We start from the raw sequence: 27,999 nt of genomic DNA on the forward strand, positions 1-27,999 counted from the left end.
CTGTGGCCAGAAGGTCATCTGTGCCTGTTGGGGTGACGACCTGAGAACCTGCTAATGGACCCCAATGGTAAAGGAAGCTGTGAGGCCAGAGGGACTGCAGCTCCAGCAGTCACTGAAACAAGTGTGGGAGGAGTTCAGGGAAGCTATGGAGAAGGACTTTTGGTTTGCCTTAGGGAACCTCTGGTAAACCAGCTGGGGAGGAGAACTGTTGCCCCGGACTGAGGATATTGGCTGTGGAAGGAGCACTTAGAGGAACTTCTGAACCGGACCAACACATCCTCTGTGGAGGAAGCAGAGTCAGAGGACTCTGGGGAAACTTCACCCATATCCCTGGCAGACATATTCAAGAAGTTCCTTGGAGGTAAAGCGCTGAGTGTTGATGAGCTTCGCCCTGAGATGCGGAAGGCTTTGGACATTGTTGGGCTGTTTTTACTGATCTGCCTCTGTAGAAGTTGGGGACTGTAAAATGTATCGCATTTCTTTACAATTTTTGTGAAAACTGTTATTGGCAAATCATCAAGAAAAATCATAGCACACTGTTCCTGATTGACTCAGTCAGTACGTTTTGATGAATTTTTTTGCATTGTGTGAGAAAAGAGAAAACATTTAAGTACAAGTATGGCCAATCTTAACTTGCTTTGCACATCGGGCACACTGATTCATACAAAGTTGAAATTTTACCAAAAAAAGCAAAGTCATAGTATTTTAAGCAAAACAGTTGAAACATTTCAGGAACAGAAACACTGTAAAACTTTACTAGAAAAAGCTGCATTGTTGAAAAAAATACATAATTGATGAGAAAAACAAGAAAGCCAATAGTGAGCCATAATTTTAATGAGACAATCTCCACTTCTGTTCTTTTATCAAACTCATCTTTTAACCCTGATCTGATTTCAAGATAAATTTCTTCCTGTTGATTGACAGTGGGGCAGAAGAACTTAAAAATAAAGAATAAATACAAATACATATTTTCAAGTTTTTCTAAAGTTTTTATTGGTGGATTGTCAGAAAACCACATTGACAGCAGGTTTTTATTTGTAACAGTAAAATCACAGAGATCTCAGTCTGCCCAAAACACCAAACTGAAAACAAACAGACTCGACATTGAGCTGAATGAACCTGAAACATCACCAGCATCACATCCTCTGAACAACAACAAATGTCACATAAATATCTGTCCAAGTATAAAAATAAATAACATCCACAGAGTGTGAAGGGAAACTTCAACATTCAGCTTAACATCAAAAACACAAAGAAATAAGATGAAGAGCTCATCTCATGTTTGGTTAAAGGGACATTCCCCCTGCAATCCACATGTGGAAGTTCATTCATGACAAAACTGTTGACCAGAAGAATAAATGTAAAATCCCATCAGAGTTCTCAAAGGTGACGTCTTCAACTGTCCAAAGAGATCCACTTAAATAACCAACAGCTTTTTATGTTTGAGAACCTGGAAGTTGAGATTTTCTTGGTATATACTTGCTAAATTGGCTGATGGTGCCATGAAATTAAAGTTTAGAAGAACAACTTAGTTTAGAAAACTGGACCAACTGAAGACAGTTTAGACTTTGGTGTATTTCTTTTACCCTCCATACAATAAGTTAAAAAACAACAGTGACTTTGTTTCATATTTACCTTTAAGGAAAGAAGACATTTATTACTGAACAAAAGATGGTTTAATCCATATTTTAAAAATCTATTTTATTATATTTACTTTTGTAAGAGTTGACTTTCAGTTTCATCGAAGGAAGTCAAAGAATCAAATCAGGACTTTGGTCTGAAAACTAAACAGTTTTCTCCTATAAAGTTATAACAATATGTTGAGATAATGAGAAAGTTCAGAACAGAAATCAGCTGTTGATTGATTTGTGTGAATTTGCTTTGTCGCTGATGAACTTCCATATAAAACTGAATGCATTTCAAGTCTTTACAGAGCAGATACTTAAAAGTTTTAAGTGTTTCAACGCAAATATTTGGTTTACCAACTGTTTTTAAGTAACTTAAAGTCATTTCTGTGAAAATACTTTTTGTAAATACTTTAATGTTCCTACAGCTGTCCTGATAACCAATTACAACCAAAGAAAAATAATCATGCTTTGTTTACCCATAATGCTCTGCTGTATGATGGTGGACACAGAATGCCACAGTTCAGACCTGCAACTAAATACTGATCTCTATTGATTATTGTTTAACTTTATCGTCACCACAGAGCGAAGCAGCAGCGGCAGCTCTGACTCGTGTACAAACACAACAGGATGTGACATCATGAAAATGAAATGGCTGTGGGGGACCAGGTGTACGGGTGGCAGCACTAGACGCAGCGGCGAATCAGGTTGTTCCTCTCAGGCTCCAGGAACTCGTCCAGCAGAGCGGCAGTGATCTTCCTGAGTTCCTCCTCCAGAATGGACACCTCACTGCAACACAGACAGACGCACGGACGATGTCATCTAGGTTCCCAACCTGAGGTCTAGACCCCCTACAGGGGTCAACAGATAAATTTGAGGGGGTCACAAGATGATTGGTCTTCTCTGACTCATTTCCAGGGACTGCAGATGGAAATTTGCCTGCATGGCAAAATTTGACACATTTGTGTGAACATGCATTGTCCCTTCTTAAAAAAATATAAACAAGAACATAATTATGTTTTGGAGGAGAGGAAACTTTGCCTTTTTGAGAAGTTTTCTTGCCAATTATTGACCCATAATAAGGATTTGAACAGATGGAGCACGTTGATCGAATTCAAAATGAATCGTCTTGACCGATTATCACACCCCCGAGAAATTTATAGCATCTTTATTCAGTTTGAGGAGCCTGTGTGTGTGTGTGTGTGTGTGTGTGTGTGTGTGTGTGTGTGTTACAGTCAGCTGACCTGCTCCCTGGCGCAGCGCAGTACTCAGTATAGTATTTGATTTTGGGTTCGGTGCCACTGGTTCTCAGTGTTGCCACGACGCCGTTCTGTAGTGTGAAGGTGATCATCTGACTGCTCCTCGACACCGGGAGGACCTCCACAGAAAACACACAGACAGAAAAGTAACTAAGTACATTTACTCAAGTACTGTACTTCAAAAATATTTCCATTGCATCACACTTAATATTTCGACTGCAGTTATACTGATCCTCAGAAAAGTCAAACTCTTTGTCTCCAACGGCAGCTGTTTTCGTAATTAATCATTGAGTCATTTTTACTGAAACAAAGTAAAAATTAAAAGTTTCTTGACTCTCTGACAGTAAACTGAATATCTTTGAGTTTTGGACAAAATGAGACATTTGAAGACGTCATCTCGACTTTGTCCATTAACTGATTAGTTGTTTGGTCCATAAAATATCAGAAAATGGTGAAAAATGTTTCCCAAATAATAATAAAAATATTTGTTACAGGAAAGACGTACAGGAAAATAGGTAAATTTTCATCACTGAAAATAGGTCAGTTTTCATTACTGATTAATCATAAACTTATTTTCTGGATTAATCCTTTGGTTTGTAAAATTTTAAGAAGAAGTGAAAATGTCCACGGTGACATCGTCGGATGAGAGATTTAGTTTCCTCTCAATCCTCTCTGAGAAAGCAGCTGATTCTGAGATTTAAGATGTGAAAAATAGGCAAAGGCAAATATTTGACATTTGTTCTTATAAACTGACTTGAGTGACTTATAGATGATCATTTCAGCTGTGAACATTGTTTAAAAATAGTTTAAAGAACAAAATAACTGTTGTTTTGACTGAACAGTGTTTTACTTGCCATAAAAAAACTAAAAATAACCAAATGAACCTGGCATCTGTCTCTCTGGTGTCCACACAGAGACGATGACAACATCTTTAGAACCAAACTGTTCTGTGTCTTAATGTCTTACAGATCTGAGGTCCGGCTGGCTGCTGTCATATCCCGTGGTAACGTCTCTGACGTGGACGATCCGGACGCCGCCGCATGTCTTTGGGTAAGAACGTTCACCATCAAAGTTTCTGATGCGGCTGAAGATCTTCTGGATGGTGGGCGGGTCATTACAGATGACGTAGGAGGTGTTAGACACGTGATAACCGTACCTGCAGACAGGAAGTCACAACAGACACGACCGCCAAAATAAGACACCAAGAAGAAATGAGTAATTTAGTTCTTTCATACTTAAACTTACTCTAATCATTCATCACATCATTATGGAAACATCAAACAGTAAGTTTGATGCATGTTGGGTGAACACTACATTTATTTTGTATTTTACTCATGTTCATATTCTTATATTTGTGTTACTTTTGTTACCCGTTTTCTCTTTTCATGATTATACGCCATGTGAAACACATCGAGTTTACATGTAATGAAATGTGCAAAAGACACAATCATCAGTTTGTCAATTATCAATCAAATCTACAACAACATCAACTCAAACAGATCAGGAAACTTTTTCAAGGACCAGGACGACCTGAACTGTGAGTCTCTCAAAGAGGACATGAACATGACCTGAGGACACAGAGGGAAGAGCAGCTGTCTGCTGCCCTCCACTGGTGGAACTGATGAAGCACAAACTGAACTGCATTTTTGTCAATTAATTTTAAAAATTCAGTCAGACATTGAAAATCTCATTAAATGGGATTAAATTTTGTTTTTTAACTTATGAGTTCAGTATGTTTGCACAGAGTTTGGTCTCACGTCAACACACTTCCTTAATTCTCAACATTAATGTGATTATTTCATCATGATATATTTAGAAATACTTGATGTTATTTTTTAACCTTGTGATGCAGCTCTAATCAAAAACAAAACCTTTATTCAGTTTTTCAGTTAAATGATTATATTGAATTATTGTCAGGAGTTATCAGTCTGCTGATCATAACTGTGCACATCACTAATTAATTTAAGCAAACTTTAAGATAAGCAGAAAAGAAGAATGTCTGTCTCGTTTTCAGTTCAGTCTTGTGTTAAATGTCTCCATCAGTTTGGAGCAGAGATTTTACCTTCAAATATACAACTGACTTTGCTGTGTAAAACAAAGAAAGCAGACTGTACTGTTTTCAGTTGACTAGTCATGATAAAGGATTAGTAAATTATCAAAGGCAAGATAATTGTTTTCTCATCTCATCAAGTTCATTGTTTTTTGTAAATACATGCTTAATCTGAATTTGATGCTGATAATCATTACAAACGTTTACTTAAGTGAGTTTTTTTCACCATGTATTAGTATATTTACCAAAGTAAAGGATCTGAATATTGTTGAATATTGTTCCATCACTGTTCACTTCTGTGTATAAACTAATGTTCCTCTTCTATAGCAGGAGAACTTACGTCTGGTAGATGTTGTGCAGCTGTTGGTTCAGACTCAGGTTCTTGTTGTGGAGGTAAGTGGCCATTTCAGCCACGACCGCCGCCGAGCTCACGCCATCTTTGTCTGGGACCAAACTGCCACACAGGAAACCTGAAGACGCAAAAAACAGGAGAAAATTAAAACAGACACGACTGTTACCGCTGCTGCTCAGACCTTTTTCTCCTCAAACACTCAAACAACCTGAAAAACTTCATTCTAAAGAGACCAAGTCTCCGTTCATTATGTTACAATGAGAGAATAAAACAAAAGAAAGCTTCACAGCGAGCGAGGACGAGGTCTGGACTCTCTAAACAAAGACTGTAAAAATAAACTTGTTACCAATCGACTCCTCGAAGGAAAAGATGACTGAGTTTCCTGTTTTGGAGAGTTCATGAATTCTGTTTCCAATCCACTTAAAGCCAGGAAGAGTTTCCTGTAGAACAGAGACAGACAGCAGACCACCATGATCATCATCATCCAGAGAAACTAAGTTTAATGGTTGATGGTTAAGTTCAATGGTTCTGAACTTTATTTTGCCTGAATTCAACTTTTGTTTAACTACTAGTTTCCTCATTTACTGTCAATGACTGATTAAAACTGTGTGGTGTGTCAACTGTTTCTGATGTGACAGATGTAATAACATCTCCATTCAGTCCCAGTTACACTAACAGAATGATTCGTCTCATCAGTTGTCAAGTTTGTTCATTGAAGTGATATCTGATGACCTCTGACCTCAAAGTGGAAGCCCTCGATGCGAGCGAAGGCCTGCAGGATCTTTGATGAGACTGTAGTGGCCAACATGTAGACGTTCTGAGAGTCTGCAGGATCTGGATGAGCCTCCTTCCAATTAAAGAACATCCACCAACCCAACAGAGCTGCCAGCTCATTACCCGTGAACACTTTCCAACCACGCCTGTGAGACAGGAAGATACAGGTTTACTACACTTGTAACACTAAACTACACCTGCAGCACAGGTAAACCACACCTGTTAGCCAGAAATATACAGGTAAACTACACGTGCAGCACTAAACTATGGCTGTAACACAAGTAAACTGCACCTGTACTACAGGTAAACTACAACTATAAACACAGATAAACTTCACCTGTACAGCAGGTGAACTCAAGTAAACTAGGTACTGTTGTAGTAGTATGTTGACCTTTAACTCTGACAGTCTCTGCACGTAAGTGCCTTTGAGCAAACGTAACAATTACCCATCAGACTTCTCTGCTACAGCCAGCCGGTCGGCGTCAGGATCTGTTGCCAGAACAATACAAGCATTTTCCTTCTCTGCCAGAAGAAGAGAAAGTTCCTGGAGAACAGAAGAAGAAAATAATTGCTTATTATAACACTGAATTAAATCAGTGAAATCACTTAAAGACCTGTGATCTGTGTCCTACCAGGACTGACTCTCCTTCCTCGGGGTTGGGGCAGCGGACGGAGGAGAAGTTTGGGTCAGGGTCCTTCTGCTCTGGGACGGGGATGGGCGGAGTGAAGCCGAAGGTCTGAAAGGCCTGCTGGACGAAGACGTGTCCAACACCATGGAACGACGAGTGGACAAACTTCAGTGGACAACTTGTGTTCAGATCCCTGAGAGACACAACAGACACATCAGACATTTAGGCCTCATCTTACCTGACGAGGCAAAGCCAGTTGAGCTTTGCATCATGTTACATTCAGCTGGCAGTTTGACTGTTTTATCCAAAGATACTTATTATAAAAAGGAATGAACAGTTCCAGGGACTACCAACAGAGGTCCAGGAACTTCCTACAGAGATCTGGGTCCTACCTACAGGGGCCTGAGGACCACTTACAGAGGTCAGAGGACTACCTACAGAGATCCAGGAACTTCCTACAGAGGTCTAGGGCTTAACTACATAGGTCCGGGCTATGTACAGAGCTCCAGGGACTACTGGCAGAGGTCCAAAGCTACCTGCAGGGTCCCTGAGACTGGTTTCATCCTCTTACCTGTGGAAGCAGAGGGAGGAGAGCTCGTCCATGTAGCAGCTATTGATCTGGGTCAGGGGATCGGTCCTCAGGGAGCTGCTCTCCACCAGCTCCTCATCCCAGCAGGAGGAGCTCCAGGGCTCCAGCTGCTCCTCGATACTCCGCAGGATCTCCTTATCATGAGGTGAGGAAATCTGAGCGCCGTTACTCCAATACACCTTGTACCCGTTGTCTTCTTTGGGGTTGTGTGAGGCAGTGATCATCACTCCGGCCGCCGCGCCGAGCTTCTTCACAGCGTACGGCTGCAAACACACACATTTAATAATTATCACTACAACTGCACTGCGACGCTGCTCCATCAGCTGACTGCAGCAAAAACTGATGTGTCAGTGTTTCCTCACCACATACGGCGTGGGGACAAACGTGGAAAAAAGGTGAACAGGAACGTCTCTGCTAAGCATCACAGCCGCTGTCAACCTCGCCAAACTGAAACACAAACAACAAGAATAATGAAATGTGACTGTTTTAATTAAGTTATATTGGTGGTAGTTAATTTTAAAGAGTAGGAAATAAACACTATCTGACTGGACAGACACTCTCAGAATAAGATTTTTTCTTTTATTTGGGTGAACTGGCCCTTTCCAACTTGAGGACCTGCAGGCAGTCTTTCTTAAGCTCTCTGTGATCAGACAGAATCCTTGCTAAATTTACATCAGTTCAAAGCAACATTATGCAACTATTGTACCTTAAAATAACAGCTTCTAAATCATGTTGATGCTGACTTGGGTGAATGGAGCCGCCAACACTGGTTTTGGTGAAACTAGATTAGGGCTGTCCATGACTAAGTTTTGTTTTTTACAGTCAAATTAGGTTTGACCGTTCCTCTATCAGCCTACATAACTACCACTGTTGGTTGGTTTAGTTGGCGATTATTGGAAGAGTGGAAAAATGAACCAAGATGTTTTTGGTGAATTTTATTCTGTTTCTAACGAGTTTGAAAGAAGCTGACGATGATGTTAAAATTACAGTTTTTCAAAAAGTATTCTGGTGAGTTTGTTGAGAGAAATAAATCAGCTGTTTCTGGTTAAACAAAACGTCTCTGTATGTTTCTGTGTTTCACTGTAGCACTCCTTTCCATAATGTTGTCAGACACTAACAACAATCTGAGCCTGTCATAGACAAAAGCAAGCGTCCGCGGTGCGCTCTGGCAGCAAGTAAGCTGCGCTCAATTTTTATCACTCTTCTCTGCTTCCATCACATTTAGTTTTGTGGTTTGTGGTTATTTAGAGACTTGGTCTGTAAAGTTTACAGCCTGTCATGCTGTTGCATTTCTGTGTACAATGACTCATTTTTTATTTTAATAACTGTTAACTGATTAGTCATTGCACCTCTATCAGTAATACAGCACAGAACTGTAATACGCATATTACATTCTTTGGAAGGTCTCATGGGCTACATAAAATGATGTGCCAGGCCGGATTTCAGCCTGTAGGTCTTGAGTTTGACACATGTGGACCAGTCAGTAATATCAGCTGCCTGCTGTTTTGTGTCATTTAACTTGTTTGATGTTTGGCTGTTAGCAAAGTTGTTGACTTGCTAGTTTTTTTTAAATTATAAAGGATGCAATCAGAACAAATGCACGTGTACAGCTGAACATATTCACCACAGCGCTGTAGAGGTGAACTCCAGCTGTTATTGTTTTCATGATTAATATTAAATCAAGTTATTATGTGTTTTGTTACCGCTGACTGCTGCAGCCGCTCTCCTCCTGTCCTCTGGTGTCAAACCCAACAACCACTCCTCTGCTGCTGAAGTCTGCAAAGTACCTGGACAGGTACGCATATAAACCCTGAGGAGAGACAGAGACAGTGTACTATAACAGACTGGCCAGGTGTACCTAATAAACTGGACACTGAGTAGAACAGACTGGACTAGCATGGGGAACTGGTGTCTTATTGGCTGTGAACTGGTCTGACCTGTGTGGACTGGATGATGGTGAGGTCGTTGATCCGGTTGAATCCGGCTCCCATCGGTGCTCGGAGTCCCGCCGTGCCAAAGCTCATCCTGCTGCAGAGTCTCTTCCTCAAGTCGTCGAGACGACTCGCCGCCACCAGAGACTCCACCTGAGCCCGAGTCCATGAGTTCTGGAGGAGAAGAGAGGAAACCCGCCATCAATATTCCACCAACATACTCACTGCCAAATATACTCATTAGGACAATAAATGTGATTCATCTGCTGCTGAACACAGTCCAACCATTTTCTTGTGTTTGATAAAAACCACAGAAAGCAGCAGAACCTGTTTAAATCTGAAGCTGAATGTTTGATGAGCTCAGAGCCACAGACAGGAAGTTCAGAACAGAGAGCAACAACAGACTTAAACTTTCAAGAATAATAACAGCTGACAAATGAAATAATCAAAACTGATAACAGTGGAGAACATTTTAAACAGAAAAATATATATTAAAGCTGAAAACCAAGAGTCTTTTGTCAGCGTCCTGCACCTGTCCCCAATTCTATTTAAACTGTCCTGGACTCAAGTCTGGTTTTTCATTCCAGATAATAAATATTGCTTTATAACTTTGTTTCAGCCTTCATGACGGTGCCATCTCACATTTTTGAAATTTGAACACCTAATATTTAAGATGATAAATATTTCATGATACATAAATGTAGTATTTGTAATGATAAATTTCTCTACCATCCCAGACACCATGTCTGTGTCCAAGGTGATATTTTTATTGTCTATTTTATTGCAATTTTATTTCAAGTTCAACAAGACATCCTTAATTTCGAGTACTAAGCAGACTAATTGATAATTAAACTGAAGCCTTTGAAATTTTTTAAAGAGTAATAATGCATATATGATATTAAAGCTGAGTGTCTTATTTAACATCCACACAAATCTGAGTGAAATTAGAGGGAGAATGAAGATATGAAGCTGAACATAGGTTTTGACATCAGGGTTTTTTTTTTTTTTTTTGATTGGTTTGTGGAATTAATTGCATAATTTTGTAATAAATGTCCAAACATAATTGCACCCAATTCAAACACAATATCAGGAAAGTGAATAAAAACTTAACCTTATTTTGAATTTGGTTTAAAATGGATTTTTACTACTAAGGTTAATAGTTTAGATGCTCACTGATATTTACATAAGACCCCAAATTGCAATGTTACGAGACTGTTGTGGATTTGTTTCCTGTGGCTTTACTAATTATTTTTAGCCTTAATTGAAACTAAATCCTGTGAATTTATATTATAATCTCAGTCTGACAGAACCGTGAAGCGCTGAGAGAGCAGACTGCAAGTGATATAAATAAATAAAAATAAAATGAGAACCTACCACAGCCTGCTCTGTGTGTGTGTGTGTGTGTGTGTGTGTGTGTGTGTGTGTGTATCTTTTCTAGGCTGGTGACATTTACAGTGGAGGTCAGAAACATTCATGACCTTTAAAAACTACACAGCTCTGAGGTTACTCTGTGTGTGTGTGTGTGTGTGTATGTGTGTGTGTGTGTGTGTGTGTGTGTGTGTGTGTGTGTGTGTGTCACTGCAGCAGTTCTTCAGGAATCCTCAGTATCTGGTTTAATAACCAGTGATTTAGTGAACCAGGCTGTTACATTAAAACTTAAAGGGACAGTTCAAAAACACACATCCATCTGTACAGTTTTGGTGTGAATTGCAAAGTTATTTTTAAAGGTATCGGCTGTAGAGAAATATGTCCAAAACTCTGCAACTCACACCAAAACTATCCAGATGGATCAACAGCACAACAGGTGAGAGGAGAAATGTGTATTTGTCTGTTTTTAGGGTGATGTGTCCCTTTAAATGTCTTTAAATGTATGTATATATTGGTTGAGAGGCTCAGGCAGGTGGGTGGGTTATCTGTGGGTCAGCTCTGGATTGGTTCTCCTCATAATTATGCCCCATGAACTGACTCTCTGTTCTGCGGTGTTCCCCAGGGTTCTGTCCTGGGCCAAATGCTATTTGCATTTTAGTATCTTCTGCCATCTTTTTGTGTACACAATTCAGTTATACACTTTACTTAAGCCTCAAAATGTCAGAAAACTGCCTCAGCTTAATAAAAGATTGCATGCCCGATCATTATTTACAGCCAAATACAAACGAAACAGAAGTTCTTATTTCTGACTCTGATGGCGAAGGAAAGTCTTTAGCTTTTCTGTAAAAGGAACAGCTCAGATTATTTGAAGTGTTTGTTGTATGAGGTTCTTCTCCACAGTCAGTGTGTTACCTACAGTAGATGGAGGTAGGTATGCTCCCAGTTTGGAGAAGCAGCAGGACCACTGGTGTAGGAAGCTAAGCAATGATCTCCTGTGGACAGGGTCAGCAGCAACTTATTTTAGACACCAAAATAAATCAATATCAGTTTAAGTACACACGTATATATTTTCACCACTTTACCTTGCTGTCAGACAGACTTTTCTAAACAGGAAACCACTGTTATGTAAATTAAATATCACTCTCAAAAAACAACCAAACTCCATTGACAAAATCAGTCATTTTACATCACAGAGCGCATGAGTTGTTGATCTTCTGCTGCCTCCATCTGTTAGTGTGTTTGTTTTATTGTGCAGAGTATGTGGATCTGAAATAACCCTTTAAAACACTGAAGTCACATAATGACACAAACTCATTGTTTGAGGCAGCAGTAGACTAACAACTCCTGTGTTCTGTGAGGTAAAATTACAGACTTTGTCAGTGGAGTTTGGTTGGTTTGTTACAAGAGATATTTGGCTTCTATTTGTCTTAAGTAATCAGAAGTATCCCTTTAAAGTTCAAATGCTCCTAAAGTATTTGTGATGACTTGTGTTATGTAGCCACATTGTTGTGAACATGGACTCAGTATGACTCAGTGTGGGAGGTGAAGTTGGCAGGTGGATGTCAGGTGCTTCAAGCTTCGCCTTCAAAGACAGATTTATGATCTGGAAGATGAATCAGTAGCTGGTTGACTGATACGTGAAGATGGAATCCATATAAACACATCATTAAATAGCTGTTCCATTAGGCCATTTTCTGAATGCTTCAGCTGAGTCATGCAACCATTTAATCTCCTGTTAACCCACAAAGCTGATCTCCATCACCACCGCTGTTCCTGCCCGCCTGCCAGCCGCCCTGCAGCTCCGCACTGCGGGCGACACGCACTCGCCGACCCCACGGAGACACGAGGCTGAGACCAGCCCACACACACACACGCTACTGTGTCGACACTCAGAACTCCCATTTAAACCATGTCGATTTTAGATTTTCTAGCACAATGGTTCAATTTATCACGATAAGAAGCAAGATGTGGTAATTTTTCTGAAGTGATTGATTCTTGTAAATAATTCGGCATACAGAATTTGCCCCCAGAAGCTCTCGTTATCAAATATAATTGATGTTTTGTAGCTGCTGCGCCAGCTCTTCCTACACCCCCCCTAAACACAGCAGAACTCGATAGCAGGCTATGTGAAACACCTCAAAGTTTTTGTGTTTTGAAATAAAGTGCTACTTTTATGAATGATTTTTGTGCCGATTTTACCAGATTATCACAATGATCAGTTCAATACAGTATCTGAAACCAGAACACTGAATGTGTTTGCCAAAATTTATTGTTTGTTTAAAATGCAGGATTTTTCAGGGTGGTTTGGTGTGCGGTTCTCTCCAGACAGACGGGCACGTACAGCAGCACAGACCAGGCTGACCATCACTCACCTTGTCCCAGGTCAACCACTGGTGCACCGCCTTGTCCAGCTGCGGGTCCCCGGTGCTCTGGCACCTCGAGTTGGCGTTCAGGTCCCCGTTAACGTCCCCCATGCTGACAGACAGACGGAGGTGACTGGCTAACAGAGCAGCGGGGCCATTTAACTGCAGGATAAAGTAGCAGAGAGCTAGCAGCTGCTCAGTGAGCTGATCCTCTGTGTGTATGTGTATGTGTGTGTGTGTGTGTGTGTGTGTTAGCTCCCAGCTGTTAGCCGGCTCGGCTCCTCACACACATCTCCTCCGGTCTGTGATGGCTGCTGCTGGATCAACTCTCTGAATATTAACCGTTAACTCCACACACAAGAAGGCTAATATGAGCCACAAGCTAAAGTTACACTATTACAGCCGCTGGACGCCACTAGCAGAGAGCTAACAACATGCTAACAGAGGATGTAACTGTGTAATTACTCCTCTGGAAAGTTACTCATAATAGAAACATGAAGTTCAAAAACAGCGTCAAGTTATCCATAGGCAACATACACTACTACTACATCCGGTCTGTTTTCAAAATAAAAGTCCCGGTCGTAAACGGTTCCTTTGAAGGATTTTTTTTTTTTTTTTACAGTATGTAGGACAAATATATTGAAGACCGGAACTGCCCAAATTAAAATAAATAAATAAATGACTCAATAAATAAATTAATATCATGAAACACACCAAAAATAATATGAAAATAAATGTAGTAATTGATTGATTTGCAAAATGTGACAGAAACTTATATTTTACTTTTAATTGGTTTCAGTGTTATTTATTTACTTTTGTATTAATTCACTTATTTCACCTGTTGTGGAACTAAAAAGGGAAAAGGATTATGGTATTTATTTACTTTCCAATTTAATTTTCCATTTAATGTTTTTTTTTATGTGTGTTTATTAATGTATTAATTTCTGTATTATTTTCCATTTGCTCTCACCCCAAACTTATTATTTATTTTTTAAATCATTAGTATTTTCTGCTTCATTATGCAAATGAAGGGGCTGGCATTCAATATGTGTCACAAGTTTGACTTTTTGCCACTTGTTGATCGACATCAGAGTGCAAATCAACTACACCGACATAAAACAATAATACATTTTTAAAAATGTCTAGATTAATAAAAACAATGGAAAAATAAATAAATGGGCGAATTCATATCAAGGTAAAATACACATGGAAGTCATTATAAACACATTTTCTAAATTAATTAATGCCTATTAATGCCCCATATTAATTTAAATTTCAAGAACAAAATTCCCAACTTCCAGTCAAGTTTTTTAATTTATGTTTACAGCCAACATCTGACACATTATCATCTCATAACAATATAGTAGTTGTGCAAACTTGTTAACAAACAGTTGTTTTATTTCCACATCCAGCAGTTACAGATCAACATGATCCTTCACATGGAGTCGTGTTTGTGTTACCTGATGAAGGTCAGTCCAACTTTCACTTCATTTACACTCTGTCACTTGTGATGTGGTTTAGAGGACAGAGAGGTTGTTGGTTCAGTCCTCAGCTCCTCCTGTCCACATGTTAAAGTGTCTTTGGACAACATACTGGAGCCCCAACTACTCCAGATGATTCACGGCCACTGAACTGAATCAGAGCTGTACAAATGTTGCCATTTTACCATTTAATAATCAGACTTGATTTGGTTTCTGTAGTAATCTGATTTCTAACACAGATCAGACTGTAGAAAACAGATGTCGGTGTTGTTAATTGAACAGGTGTAAACAGAAATCTAAAAATGAGGCTTTGTGATTTTAGGTAGAATTTGTTGTTCACATCACTGTCAAACTCACTTAACTTTTACCTTATCTTTAATTCAGCTTTCTATGATGATACAATCAGTGTATTTATAATGAGAATTTAAAGCATGATAACATTAATTTTTGTTCCTCATGTATACAAATCTGAACATTCAAATTTTACTCAAAAATACGTAGGTTTTTGGGTCAAAATGCTATTTTCCCATTCCATTCTGAACACTGCTGTAACCTGCGTCACTGCTTTTTGTAACAGTAACGGCTGAGTGGGCGTCTCCATTTGAAAAACACAGAAAAAAACAGCAGTGCAATCGCCCTTTATGGGGATAATTAATAAACTGTGTTATGAGGTATTGTTGGGATGGGTTTTGGTCCAGTTTAAGGGGTTTTAATAGGTAAAAACCCTTACGGAAAGCTGTATTGGACCCGTAACTGGAACCTCAAAGGACATTAAGTGTTTTTTGTTAAGGTGTAAATTGAGGGACAGCTTTTATGTTTTCTGTTCCACCAGTTCAAAATACACGAAGAAAACTAATTGAAACCAATTTATTAGAACAATAATTATCCATTAATTGACTCTAAATTTGGACTTAACCCAACAACATTTACCAAGTAACTGAATCTGAACCGTAACTGAAAAGTTAAGGGCATTTCAAGGTACAAATTCAGAGCTATTTTAAAGGTAAATCTGTGAGGCATTTAAGGACCTATAAGGCCTTTATGAGTCATCTATTAGTTGTCAATCATAAAACTATTTTGATAATCAACAAATCAGTAAGAGTAATGTTTTAAGAATAAAAGTCATAATTCTCTGATTTCAGTTTCTTAAATGTGAATTTTTTCTGGTTTCTTTCCTCCTCTCTGACAGTAAACTGAGTATCTTCGAGTTGAGGACAAAACAAGACATTTGAGGACGTCATCTTGGACTTTTGGAAACACTGATCGACATCTGTCACCATTTTCTGCCATTTTATGGACCAAACAACTAATTGATTAATCGAGAAAATAATCAACAGATTAATCGACAATCAGAATAATGTATTAGTTGCAGACACAAAATGTAAATCAGACGGACCCTGAACACATCCTGGACCTCCCTCTGTTCTGGACACACAAAGATCAACCTGACAGAACATGTTCTCACAGAACGTCTGTCATGTTTTAATATATAAAGTCAGTTTCTACGCTGATGATCCTCCGCTGTCCTGCTCAGTCTCAGGCGTTTGTCCGTCTGCCAGCTCACAGTTGAACTGCTCTCTGAAGGCGTCCAGCAGGTGAGGGATGGTTTCGTCCACGCTGACGTCTCTCTGCAGCTCGGCGCTCAGTGACGTCACTCCTTTACCTTCGATACCACACGGGACGATGTGGCTGAACCACGACATGTCAGTGTTACAGTTCAGAGCCAAACCGTGAGACGTGATGTATCGACCACAGTGGATCCCTACAAAAACACGGAAACATCCTTCATACATGATCAGATCACTGACTGATGCTGCTTATCACCTCTAGGGGGCGTAATGTAGCCTCACATGTGACTGAGTTGAATGAGATGAAGAAAACAAAAAACATTCCTTTATCTCCCTGTTTTCAGAAGGAAGTTAAGGTGCAATGCAATGCTGTAGAGCTGCAATAAATTAATCACATAAGCAATTAATCTATTTGGTTTATTTATTTATTTTTTTAAACAAAAATATGAGTCAACTTCTCTGATTTCAGCTTCTTAAATGTGAATATTTTCTGGCTCCTTTACTCTTCTCTGACAGTAAACTGAATATGACTTTGATAACCAGCGATCAATATTTTCTGACATTTTACTGAAAAAAAAAAAAAATCAATTAATGGAGAAAATCATCGATGATGAAAATAATCGCTACAGAAAAGACTTGAAAAACAGGGAACATAGAGATGTACATGTTCAACTGACAAGACTGTGACAGGATTAATTAATTAATCGATGATCACCTAATTAATTGACATTGAATATAATTGTTAGTTGCAGCCCAACAATTCTGATGGCAGTAATTTAAACTACTGTACAAACACACCTGGACTTCATGAAAGAATAACTTGAACAGATTTGAAGTGAAAATGGATTCTGTCTTAGTTTTTGTCCTCATAAATGACTTTTTATTTAGTTACGTCTCCTTTTTGTCAGTGAAAAATGTTGATGAAAACTATTTTGAAAATTTTTCAGAAATCACACAAGAACACAAACTTACAGAGGCAGCAGCAGACCAACAACTCCTGTGTTCTGTGAGGTAAAATTACTGATTTTGTCAGTGGAGTTTGGTTGTTTTGCAGAGAGTGATATTTGGTTTATGTAACAGTAAAGAGGTGGAAATATTCTAAATAAAGCGTACACTTGTGCTTGAGTCCTGCTGTCTTACCGATGGCACAGATCTTGTTGTCTCTGACCCAGACTCCAGTGTGAGGAGACGTGGACGCTTCGATCCCGAAGCTCCTGCAGACAGAGATGATGGTCCTCTCCAGCTCACAGACGTACCAGCGGACACTCTGAGAGACCAGACACCAGATCAGATCAGCGTTTACATGTCACATTAAACTGGATTTAACTCAACCAGAAACCACTTCTGACCTTCTTGAAGCTGCTCAGGTTGAGGACGGGGTAGCAGACCAGCTGTCCCGGCCCGTGGAACGTGATGAGTCCTCCTCGGTTGGTGCGATGCACGTCAGCCCCCAGCAGGCGGAGGTCGTCCAGCAGGGGGGTGGGGTACGGTTTGCGGCGGATCCCGGTGGTGTAGACTGGCTGGTGTTCACACAGCAGCAGAGCGTGAGCCGGACCTGAGCGGTGTCGTGTCACGTAGACCTGCTGCAGCCGCAGAGCCTCCTGGTAGGAGAGCAGGCCCAAACGGACCACCTCCACCACTGGCCTGCTGCCCCCCATACACCACTGGAATATACAATTTATCTATTTAATCTTATGTTGTTATACTGAACTCAGATTAACTGTCAATTGCAGATTTAATGCACCAATGTCCCTGATTATTTGACCTTTAATTAATCCTTAATATAACCCTGAATACACCTGTACTTAAGCTTGGTGTGATTAAGGAGGAAACAGAAGATAAAAATGTGGTTTTAAGTAAAATTTGCCATTCTCATCAAACTCCCTTAACAACAATACAATACTACAACAATCATCTCTGTCTTAATGACGGCAAGATCAAGGAGCTGGTGGTGGATTATTGAGGGGGCAAAAAGATGCCCCTAACTCCTACAAGCTCCTGGGAGTTCACATGAACAATAGACTGGACTGGACCGACAACACTGAGGCTCTCTGCAGGACGGGACAAGGCAAGATGTTCTTCCTGAGGACGCTCATGTCGTTCAAAATGTGCACTAGGCTGCTGCAGATGTTTTACCAGTCTGTAGGAGCCAGTGTCTTCTTCTTTGCTGTGGTATGCTAGGGGGGTAACATAAATTTGAGGGGTGCCAAAAGACTGAAGAAGCTGGTGAAGAAGGCCAGCTCTGTAGTTGGACAATCTGGAGGTGGTTACAGAGTGGAAGAAGAAGAGGAAGCTGGACACTATTCTCCCATCCCCCTCTGTGATGAGCTAGCAAAGATACACGTTCAGTCAGACTCAAACCCCCGGCACACCGTAAATTGCCTTGGCAAGTCCTTTGGTCCTGAGGCAATCAGGCTGCACAATCAAGGATGAGACCCCCAACTACCCACCTGACCAACTGAACTCTAAAACCAACAATGGCCCCCCAACTCTTTGCAAATGTATTCTTATTGTATTGCTCTTGTACTTCTACTCCTTAATTTTTCCTTATCTGTGGGGATTTTATCTTACCTTAACTTTTATCTTAAAATATTTCAAAATCAGCTTTTCATGATTTAAACTAAATTTAAATCACAATTAAATTGTGCATTTAAAGGGATAATTAAAATGAAGAGAACTTTTTTTTTGTTTGTTTAATTTGCATTTTCCTGGATCCATGAACTTAATTTAAAATTGGTTAATATGAACATAAACTAGTTCATTTTATTCTCTATGAACTGAACTCTGAGCTCTTGTGCAATGTGAACAGTGATCACAGCCTCTCCCTCCAAACAAGACTTATCTTCAGCTGATTAGACACTAACAAAAACATACTGATGAATACTTTACTTCATTTCTGATATATTCTGCCAAAATAATCCTAAATCTGACACACTGGACATTTTATTTAATACTTAAAATGTATTAAATAAAATCACAGATACTATTTTTTTTTCTACATTAAAAGCAAAAGGATTTTCACTTTTTCAGTTCGGTACAAATTCAGAAGTTCATCACAAATTTGGATTACCATATTTATATAGTATAATATGATACATGAAGGTATCAAAAACTTATTGTGTGTACAGTCTAATGTGTAGAAATCCCCCAAATATACCAGATATCATTAAAATCAACTTTTACACCTTAATTGTTTACATGTCATTTCATCAAGTGTGTTTCACCCTTTAAAAAGTGCAGATAATCCATCAAAAATAACTTAATACTGTATATTACAATTCATCAACTTATCCATGAATTAGCCCCTTAAAATCTTATTTTAAAAAAAGTCTCAACTGGATCTTTATTCCTGTGTAAATTAATGAGAAAACAAGTGTCATTAATGTGACTGAAGGACAGAGTCAATCAGTTCAGACCGCAAAAAATAACATTATATTTATTATATTTACATTCACAGAGTCCCTGCAAGTTTCCACGTTAAACGTATTGAGTTTAATCACGTTAAATCTGTTTTTCTTTTTTTTTTTTTACCTCTTCAACTCTTTCACCGTTCAGTTCTCCTCCTCTAACCGCTCTGCTCTCTGTGCGCCGCCATTATTGTTTTCACTTCGTCTTCGACGGTGAAATAAACCGTCTATTTCCGGTTTCAGTAGCACTCTGCTGCCACCTGCCGACGGAAATGAATCGTTTCACGACAAAACATAAATGATTTTTTTCTTCGCATTTTATGATTTGTATAAATTAACACGTGTCTTTTTTAAAAAAATCTGTTTTGTGTGTTTATTTTTGTCTCGATTTAATTTGTTTGTCGTGATCCGATTTTCTCCGTAGCCAAAGATGCTGCGTTCAAGGACAGTCTGGAGTGTTCGGATGACACCATCTGGAATCAGCTGCTAACTGGTCAAGTTTACAGTCGTTTCATAATCAAGTCCACAGAAGGAGACATTAATATCAGTCTCGTCCCTATGTTTTTGCAAATAATGTTTCGATTTGTAATCATCTGTCTTGAGCATAAGGTTCATGTTTTTTTTCTCACCCGATATTTGAGACAAACCCTCCTCAGTAGTAGATTACATTTGGGATAGCAACAGTGTCCTTCTGACAGAGGGATCTGATCCTCCAGTTTCCGGTTGAAGGGTTGAATAAAAACATTTTTTTTTTCTACTGTGATGTCATTTAAAGTTGACAGATAAGGGGAAAAAAGGTTCTTCAGAGTTACCATTAAATTACAAACATCTTCAGTTTCTTAAAATAAATAAATCAAACCAACATTCAAACATTGCAGACTTGTATGTGACATAATAATATCCAGAGAAAAAGGGCAGTACATTTAAATTAAAATGAATAAATATATGATTTTTAAAAAAGTGTATGGCAGATAAATTCTGTCAATGTACAACTATAATCAGAAAAAAGAAGAAGAGAAAATATTTTATATTATTTTTCATTAATGAGTTCACACAGTATAGTTGGACAGATTTGTTCAGTTTTTTTTTTTTTTTTTTTTTTTTTTTTAGCATTGTACAGTCTTTAAAATCACAAACTATTAAATAGACCATGCAGAATCAATACGTTTACAGTGAAGTCAAATAAAGTAAGTTAGTCAAAGATTCTGGCAAAATTTGCATTTGTTTTCAATATGTAAATATTTGTAGAGATGTAGATTTGTTGTATATATACAATATACAACGCAATCATACATATGTACAGAATTTATATTGTAATAATGCCTCTACCAGAGATACATGTAAAAATGCGTTTCCTCAGCAAGTTTCCTTCATTCATAAAATGTTATTTTTATGTATTCATTTAATATTTTTTATATTTCCTCCATTTTGTCTGACCACTTTGCTGCTGTAATACCATGGGCCTAATATAGTAATATCTTATGTTATCTTAAAATATCTTATTAGCTTTTATAATGTCAGTACCGTTTTATCATCAAAAGGGTTCTATTGTCGGTATTTATTTAAAATGAAGATGACTTATAAGGATAAACCATCAGGAATAGCTTTCAATTCAATTTAATATTTGCCTACTTGTTACAGTAAATGATTTAACCTCCGAAGTTCCCAGTTATGATGAATGCAGCACGGTGACGTTGGTCTATGGGCGGGTTCATAGTCCAGCCCCGCCCCCTCGCGGCCTCAGGTCTGCTCGGTTGGTTTGGGCGGTCAGCGGCAGGGCGGGGTTTGTTTTGAGAGCGGACCGGAGAGAGAAGAGACTCAGGAGGGAAGATGGCGACCGCAGGGCCTGGCAGCCCGGCCTGTTCCCTCTGTCTCCGGGCCCAGAGACACACCGGCACCGAAGAGCGGCTCCGGAGGAGAAGTGACCCCGAGAGGAGTAGCAGCAGGCCCTGCAGGAGGGACTGCGACAGCCGGAAAGGTCGGTGTGGTTACCAGGCTGAGCGCAGCTCGCAGCCCGCTGTAGGAGCACCGCCGCTGGGTGTTTGTTTTACAAAAGAACCGCAAGAAAAACACAGAGAGAAGCAGCCGTTTAACCCGCGTTTAATTTAACTTTATTAAACTTTAATTAAACAGCAGAGGCCTGATGAGTTAATTAACGTCTGACAGGTCAAACTGACAGACCATAAAACATTCAGACTGTGAGGTGATGATTTACAGCCCGTTATTAACATAATGAAGGCAGAATTAAAATGTGTGTTTTTCTTATGGAGTTTTGTATGGAGCTGCTTCAACTGAGAGTTACATACAAATCAATGAGTATCATAAGAACAGACCTCAGACCGTGTTCACTGTCATGTTATCTGATGTGTTTCATTCATATAAAAATATAAAGTCTGTTTTCAGAGAGTTTAAACATACAACATCAGTTAAGAGAGACGATAAACTAGTTATTTAGTGATATTTGGTCAGATTTGTACTCAGTCTGGTGTCGGTGGACTTGTCCAGACTTGTACTTCATGTGTAGGAGGAGCTGCTGGTTTACTACAGGACCAGACTGAGACTGTCTCCGTCATTATGTCCTCAGTGTCTCACTGTGTTTGTTTGTCTTATGTTGGATCTGAAATGACTCCTGCTGTTCTAGAGTTTTTTTTTATTATCTTTATCATTCACCTACTTTGATAATTAGATATTTACATTTACTTAAAGGAACAGTTCAGATTATCTGAAGTGTGGTTCTATGAGGTTCTTCACCACAGTCAGTGTTTACCTACAGTAGATAGAGATCGACACGCCCCCAGTTTGGAGAAGCAGCAGGGGTACTGGTGTAGGAAGCTAAGCACTGATCTGCTGTGGATGGGGTCAGCAGCAACACGTATTTTAACCCCCTTAAAATAAGTGCACAAAATACATAGAATATTTTCACAATTTTACCTTGCTGTTAGACAGACTTTTCTGACACGAAACCGCAGTGCTTCCATCTGTTAAGTCACACTATAACACACTAACAGGCATATCATGTTTTATTGAGTTGAAGCAGTTCAGTAGAACAACCAGTTTTTAAACTTTCTGAGGCTTAAATCAAACCTAATTGTGATTGGATGTTGTCCACAAAACAATGGTAGGAGATGCTAAAATGCAAACACGATTGGGCCCAGGATGGAACCCTGGGGAACACCACAGAACAGAGATTCAGTTGTTGAGGCATAATTATGATTTGTCATATTTGACGGTGGTTTCCTGTCAGAAAAGTCTGTCTGATAGCAAGGTAAAGTGGTGAAAATATATTTAAAATATATTCTCTGTAATGTACACTTAAACTGATATTGTTTTTGTTTGAAGGGGGCATGTTTTGGGACACAACAACATATTTAGACCACTGAATTTAGGGGCTTGGTGGCTGTGAGACTGGTGCTTAAAAAATTATCTATACGTGTTCAATATATTTTTTGAATGTACGGGTATTGTATCAGTACGATAAGATAAATTGCATTATTCTCCAGTACTGTTAACAGTCCATATCAAACCCTTTGCACCCCTAGATAAAACTGTACCTCTGTTCTTTATTAGTCCCATAACAGGGACATTTATGGTGTTACAGCAGCAAAGTGAATAGCATAAATGTAAAGAAGCATCACTATATATACAAGCAAGAGACAATATAAAAAATATGAACAACATGGATAATTTATACAGTATTATCATATGTGTGTTCTTAAAATGATATCAGTATTCCATTTTTTAAATATCAGGATTATTCTCAATATCGGTATATGACTACACCCCTAATGCAATGTTCAGGTACCAGAATCTGTGGCGGGAAGGAGGAAAAAATGCTCTAAGCAGTATCATTAAAAAAATAACAAAGTCTCTTGTGTTTGTGTTGTGTTCAGGTGCTCATGCAGACTCTGTTGTTTTGTCTCTCCAGAGTTCTTTGTCTCTCCTGCTCTCATCCCAAAATGTTCAGACGCTCTGACAGCACCTACTGGGAAACACAAGGTGGGTCTGATTTACTGACAGGTCAGTGAACGCAGCACAAGCAGCTTTGATCCCTGTAGTTTTAGAGAATGATGTTGTGTTTGCGTCCCAGACTGATTGCGGTTTGTTGTGTTTCTGCAGCTGCTGTTGTGCGAGGACAGAGACGAGGTGAAGAGGAGGAACACTCATGATTCAGTCCGACATGATGAAGAGCCGGTGAGTCTGAATTACGGCTGGGCGGTATGACAAAATTTTCATATCACGTTCTTTTTAAAAATCATATCGGTTTCACGGTATTTGACGGTATTTTTTTTTTCATGCAACAGTGTTCTTACCCACATTTTCTTCTACTGAGAACAGAATTACTGCAGTTGATTGTCTTTAAATAGCCCATTTTACTGTCATAAGGATTGTATCATGTTTTTTTCATGTCCAGACAGGTAAAAGCATGACCCCTTCAAAGTATGGTTACCATTACATGGACGACTATACAATTAAACGTCCCCACCCACGCTAGTCGGCACTAGAAATATTAGTCGTTTAAAATATTTGTCAATATTTCATTCATGCATGATGCCAGTTATCTGTTGCCGCACGGCACTAGTCGGGGCTGCGGCTCTGTCAGACGGCAGCCCCTCTCACCCAGTGCGTATGAACTGATCGCCATGGCAACACCGGATGTTTACATCAGCGAAGTCGGGCAGATGAATGTCGACTGTGACAGAATAAGCTGATATATATTCACTCGACTGGAGAAACATGTGACCACGTTAAGCACAGACACAGACATAAACCTGCAGGTGGAGCTCCTGCTGCTGCTGCTACTACTAGCTGCTAATGTTAGCCACAACGTGTGTCAGGCTGGAGGCTAACATTAGCTCTGGGTCCTTTACCTGCAGACACTGTGACCCTCTTCGGTCTGAAAAGGTGAAGCATAAGCGTGTAAGGTTTGTATTGCACAGCGCGAAGTACCGCGCATTTCAGCGGCATTTAAAGCACAATTTGGCGATTGTAGACTGTGATTATCGTCTTCAAATGGCTCTTAATACACACAGTATTTTTTTCGGACAGTGTTTATCATTATAAATTAATAAATTCTGCCTTGTGTTTTCTTAGTGACTATTCTAAATTAAATTTTGCGTCTAATCAACAGAGAAATTAGTCTCCATGAACATCCCTAGTACACACACTCAAACCAGCACGCCTGTGGTGTTGGTGTGTAGCAGTGAAATGGGTCCCTGCTGAAACACTTTCCCGCTGCGCAGGTTCCGGACGTTGTTTGGGCTGTTCACCGGTATGGCGGTATATGAAAAATTCATATCATAACGAAAATAAAGACCAGTTTTCGGTACGAACCGGTATACCGTCCAGCCCTAGTCTGAATGTTCAGGTTGTTCAGGAGCTTCTGTCGTATATTTCCTTGACAATCAGGTGCAGACAGTCCAGTCATTATGTCCAGCTCAGCGTTTCAGTTTGTGTCTTTAAATCGGTCTTTTTTCTCAGGGAGTTCTGTCTGACTCTGAGAACGAGGAACCGATCAGCAGGAGGATCAGAAACATCTCCGCCTTCATCAGGAAAACCAAAACCTGTGCAGCCTTCATCAGGTGAGCCTGTCAGACAAGCTTGTGGGCACAGAACAGACACAGCAGTGTGAGTGTTGACCTTTGACCTATGTGTGTGTGTTTTTCTTCTTCAGTGGTTCTCAGAGGAGTCAGAGCTGCACCGACCCAGTGGAGGAGCGAGGAGGGAAGCTGAAGGTGGTCACACAGCCGGCCCTCATGGACAGAGTATGTTAGATCACTAACTGGATCCCAGTTCACCCAGTTCACCCAGAGGTCACACAGTCTTCTTTGGTGGTGGAGTTAATGTGGACAGTTGACAGTGTTTGTGAAAAGGTCAACAGAATTTCAGGAGGTACTTTTAAGAAGAAGAAAATAGTGTCAGGAAAATAGTCCAAAATAGTGACAGGAATAATAAAGCAATTACTTGTTTTGTGTTTCTTAAATGTGAACTGAATACAAGACATTTGAGGACGTCATTTTGGACTTTGATCAACTTTTTATGGATCAGAGAACAAATCAATTAATGGGAAAAAGAGTAAATAGATTAATTGATGATGAAAATAATTGTCAGTTGCAGCCCTGTTTGCTGCACACTCAGCTGTTTGCACCGACCCTGTCCTTGTTTAAACGTTCTCTAACATGTTCTCCTCTGTGTTCTGTCAGGTTGGTATCAGTCACAGCTACACAGCAGGGATCCTCCTCTCCTCGGAGAACAGTCGCTCCGTCTCGGCTCCCATCACTGCTCCTGACCGGCGGCTAACTTGGCGAGCCGTCATCTCATCATCATCATCGTCGACTCCTCTGGGCCTCCCTCCGCCCAGACCTGAGCGCTCCATCAGCCCTGAGAGCAACGACAGCATCTCCGAGGAGCTCAACCACTTCAAACCCATTGTCTGCTCACCATGCACGCCGCCCAAACGCCTGCCGGACGGCCGCCTGATGGAACCCACCATCGTGAAGTCCACGCCCAGGAACCTGACACGTGGTCTGCAGAAGGCCACCAGCTACGAGGCCAGTCCCGCCGTCCTGCAGAAGTGGAGGCAGATCGAACTCGACCGCCAGAGCCTCAAAGTGAACTCCAAGGCGACGCTGACGAGCCCTGTCAACGAGCTCCACAACAAGGCCGGTGGCGGGGAGGCCGGCGCCACAAAGACTCATCAGTCCCCAGCAGGACGGGATGGAGTGACGGCCACCAATAAGAGGAAGCTGCTGTTCGACCCTCCTGCCGCAGACACGGACTCCTTCCACAAACAGTCTGTAAAGATCCGCGTCCCCGCGATCCGCTACAGCAGCGAGGCCACGTTCAGAGGAAGCTCAGACTTCGAGCCGAGTGTCGGTACTCCAGAGCCCGGCGGTGGCGGAGGAACGATTTTCAGTCGAAAACAGTCGTTCTCACCATACACCAAGAACTCTGGGTTCCAGTCATGTAAATTAGTGCCAAAGGACTCACAGAGTCCGAGGAAGGAGTCGGACAGCAGCCTCCACAACCAGTCTACCTCACGGAGGGGCAAGAAGAGGGACCAGAAGACCAAACACCTGGACTCGGACCAGGACTCAGACCTGAAGAGAAGCCGGTCAGCCAGCCAGGAGGCATTTGACGAGCGCTACATCCGTCAGATCCAGCAGGAGCGTCAGGACCGAGCGCTTGCCCTCAAGCTGCAGAGACAGTTCGACCTGGAGAACCAGACCGTCAACCGCAGGAGGAGCCCCGACACCTACTTCCTGCGGTCCTGGATGTCAAATCAGAACCGCAGGAGGCGTGGCCTAAGGAGATCTCGACGAATCAACAAGAAGCACTAGAGAGGAGTCGCGTGTTGACTCAGCACAAAGACGGACAGGAGGAGGTTCATATATGCAAAGTGACGACAGGCGAAGAGTTAATGAATGTTTTCACTCGACCGTCGACTCGACAGAGAACTGAAACAGTCTGTCTGTTGAGAAAAAAGGTCCAAAATCCTGAAACTGAACTTTTCTTCCAAACATCGTCTGATTTTCACATTTTCTCACCAGCAAATCACCAAAACTGAATGAATCAGCTGCTGCCTGAACAGTCCAACACAGTCCATCTGTAAACTCATCACATGTGTGGAGGACAACCTGTGGACAACAGATGGATGTTTGACTTTATTTTGGACATTTAAGAGATTCAATAATGAGTTGACCAATCAAAAAGAAGCCATAAATGCTGTATAAATCAACATAAATAGAGACAAATCTTGGCTGAATTAAGCTATTGGAGGCTGGTGGTCGGGTTGTTGACCATCAACAGACCAAGAAACCTGCAGTCCTGTGCTGCAGAAACACTTCCTGGCCCAGGTTTCCTGTGTGTCACTTAGACTGTCTTAATTAATTAATATGAACTGAAAGAATAAAGCTCTTCAAACTAGACTGTGACAGTGAGACGTTTCAGAGCAGCAGCTCCTCATTATTTTACAGCCCCGACTCCAAAGTAGTCTGGATGTTTTAAGTAAAAACAAAATGCAATGATTTGCAAAAAAAAAAGTCAGTTGAAGTCAGCACAAAGACAAGATATTTAATGTTTAAACTGATAAACGTTATTGTTTTTTGTAAATATCCACTCATTCTGTTGGTTCAGGATCATGTTTATTGCTGTGATACATCAGCTGTTCCTCTAACAACACTCAGTCAGTGTTTGTGAACTGAGGACACTAACTGTTGAAGTTTTAAAGGTAAATTCTTTCTCATTCTTTCTTGATATTCAACTTCAGCTGCTCAACAGTCCACAGTCTCTGTTGTCGCATTTTGTGCTTCATAATGCACCACACATTTTCAATGGGAGACAGGTCTGGACTGCAGGCAGGTCAGTCTAGTACCTGAACGCTTTTACTATGAAGACACAATGTTGGAACACGTCCACAATGTGTCTCTGTATCGTCTCACTGAAATAATCAGGGACGTCTCTGAAGAAGACGTCAGGGATGGCAGCATATGTCTCTCCAAATCCCTCCATACCATCACAGCTGCTGTCTGTTGAAGTTAGTGCTGGGAACAATCTGGATGGTCCTTGTCCTGTTTAGCCTGGAGGACACAACGTCCATGATTAGT

The 27,999-nt window shown here is 40.4% G+C and overlaps 3 protein-coding genes across 3 annotated transcripts; 1 reads left to right on the forward strand and 2 right to left on the reverse strand.

The window, feature by feature from the left end:
• Window positions 1-1,618: 1,618 nt before the first annotated feature.
• Window positions 1,619-13,220, reverse strand: pgm2l1 (phosphoglucomutase 2-like 1). Its single transcript, XM_084717666.1, has 13 exons — window positions 12,950-13,220; window positions 9,216-9,383; window positions 8,982-9,088; window positions 7,641-7,725; window positions 7,261-7,541; window positions 6,693-6,882; window positions 6,507-6,604; window positions 6,026-6,206; window positions 5,633-5,726; window positions 5,275-5,404; window positions 3,851-4,040; window positions 2,870-3,003; window positions 1,619-2,414 (listed from the first exon to the last, which is right to left on the reverse strand). The coding sequence occupies exons 1-13, from the start codon at window positions 13,049-13,051 to the stop codon at window positions 2,312-2,314; spliced, it is 1,863 nt and encodes a 620-aa protein (XP_084573792.1). The 5' UTR covers window positions 13,052-13,220; the 3' UTR covers window positions 1,619-2,311.
• A 1,015-nt stretch (window positions 13,221-14,235) lies between these two features.
• lipt2 (lipoyl(octanoyl) transferase 2) lies at window positions 14,236-17,682 on the reverse strand. The gene is made up of 3 exons (XM_084717665.1): window positions 17,339-17,682; window positions 17,130-17,256; window positions 14,236-16,183 (listed from the first exon to the last, which is right to left on the reverse strand). Exons 1-3 carry the CDS (start codon window positions 17,645-17,647, stop codon window positions 15,924-15,926), a joined length of 696 nt encoding a protein of 231 aa, XP_084573791.1. The 5' UTR covers window positions 17,648-17,682; the 3' UTR covers window positions 14,236-15,923.
• Window positions 17,683-21,151: 3,469 nt separating this feature from the next.
• On the forward strand, window positions 21,152-27,321 carry rnf169 (ring finger protein 169). Its single transcript, XM_084717667.1, has 6 exons — window positions 21,152-21,374; window positions 23,322-23,392; window positions 23,513-23,587; window positions 24,875-24,975; window positions 25,068-25,158; window positions 25,597-27,321. The coding sequence occupies exons 1-6, from the start codon at window positions 21,227-21,229 to the stop codon at window positions 26,731-26,733; spliced, it is 1,623 nt and encodes a 540-aa protein (XP_084573793.1). The 5' UTR covers window positions 21,152-21,226; the 3' UTR covers window positions 26,734-27,321.
• The last annotated feature ends 678 nt before the right edge of the window (window positions 27,322-27,999 follow it).

This window comes from Lutjanus erythropterus, chromosome 4 (assembly GCF_056507025.1).
Source record: "Lutjanus erythropterus isolate fLutEry1 chromosome 4, fLutEry1.hap2, whole genome shotgun sequence".
Classification (NCBI taxonomy): Eukaryota; Metazoa; Chordata; class Actinopteri; order Lutjaniformes; family Lutjanidae; genus Lutjanus; species Lutjanus erythropterus.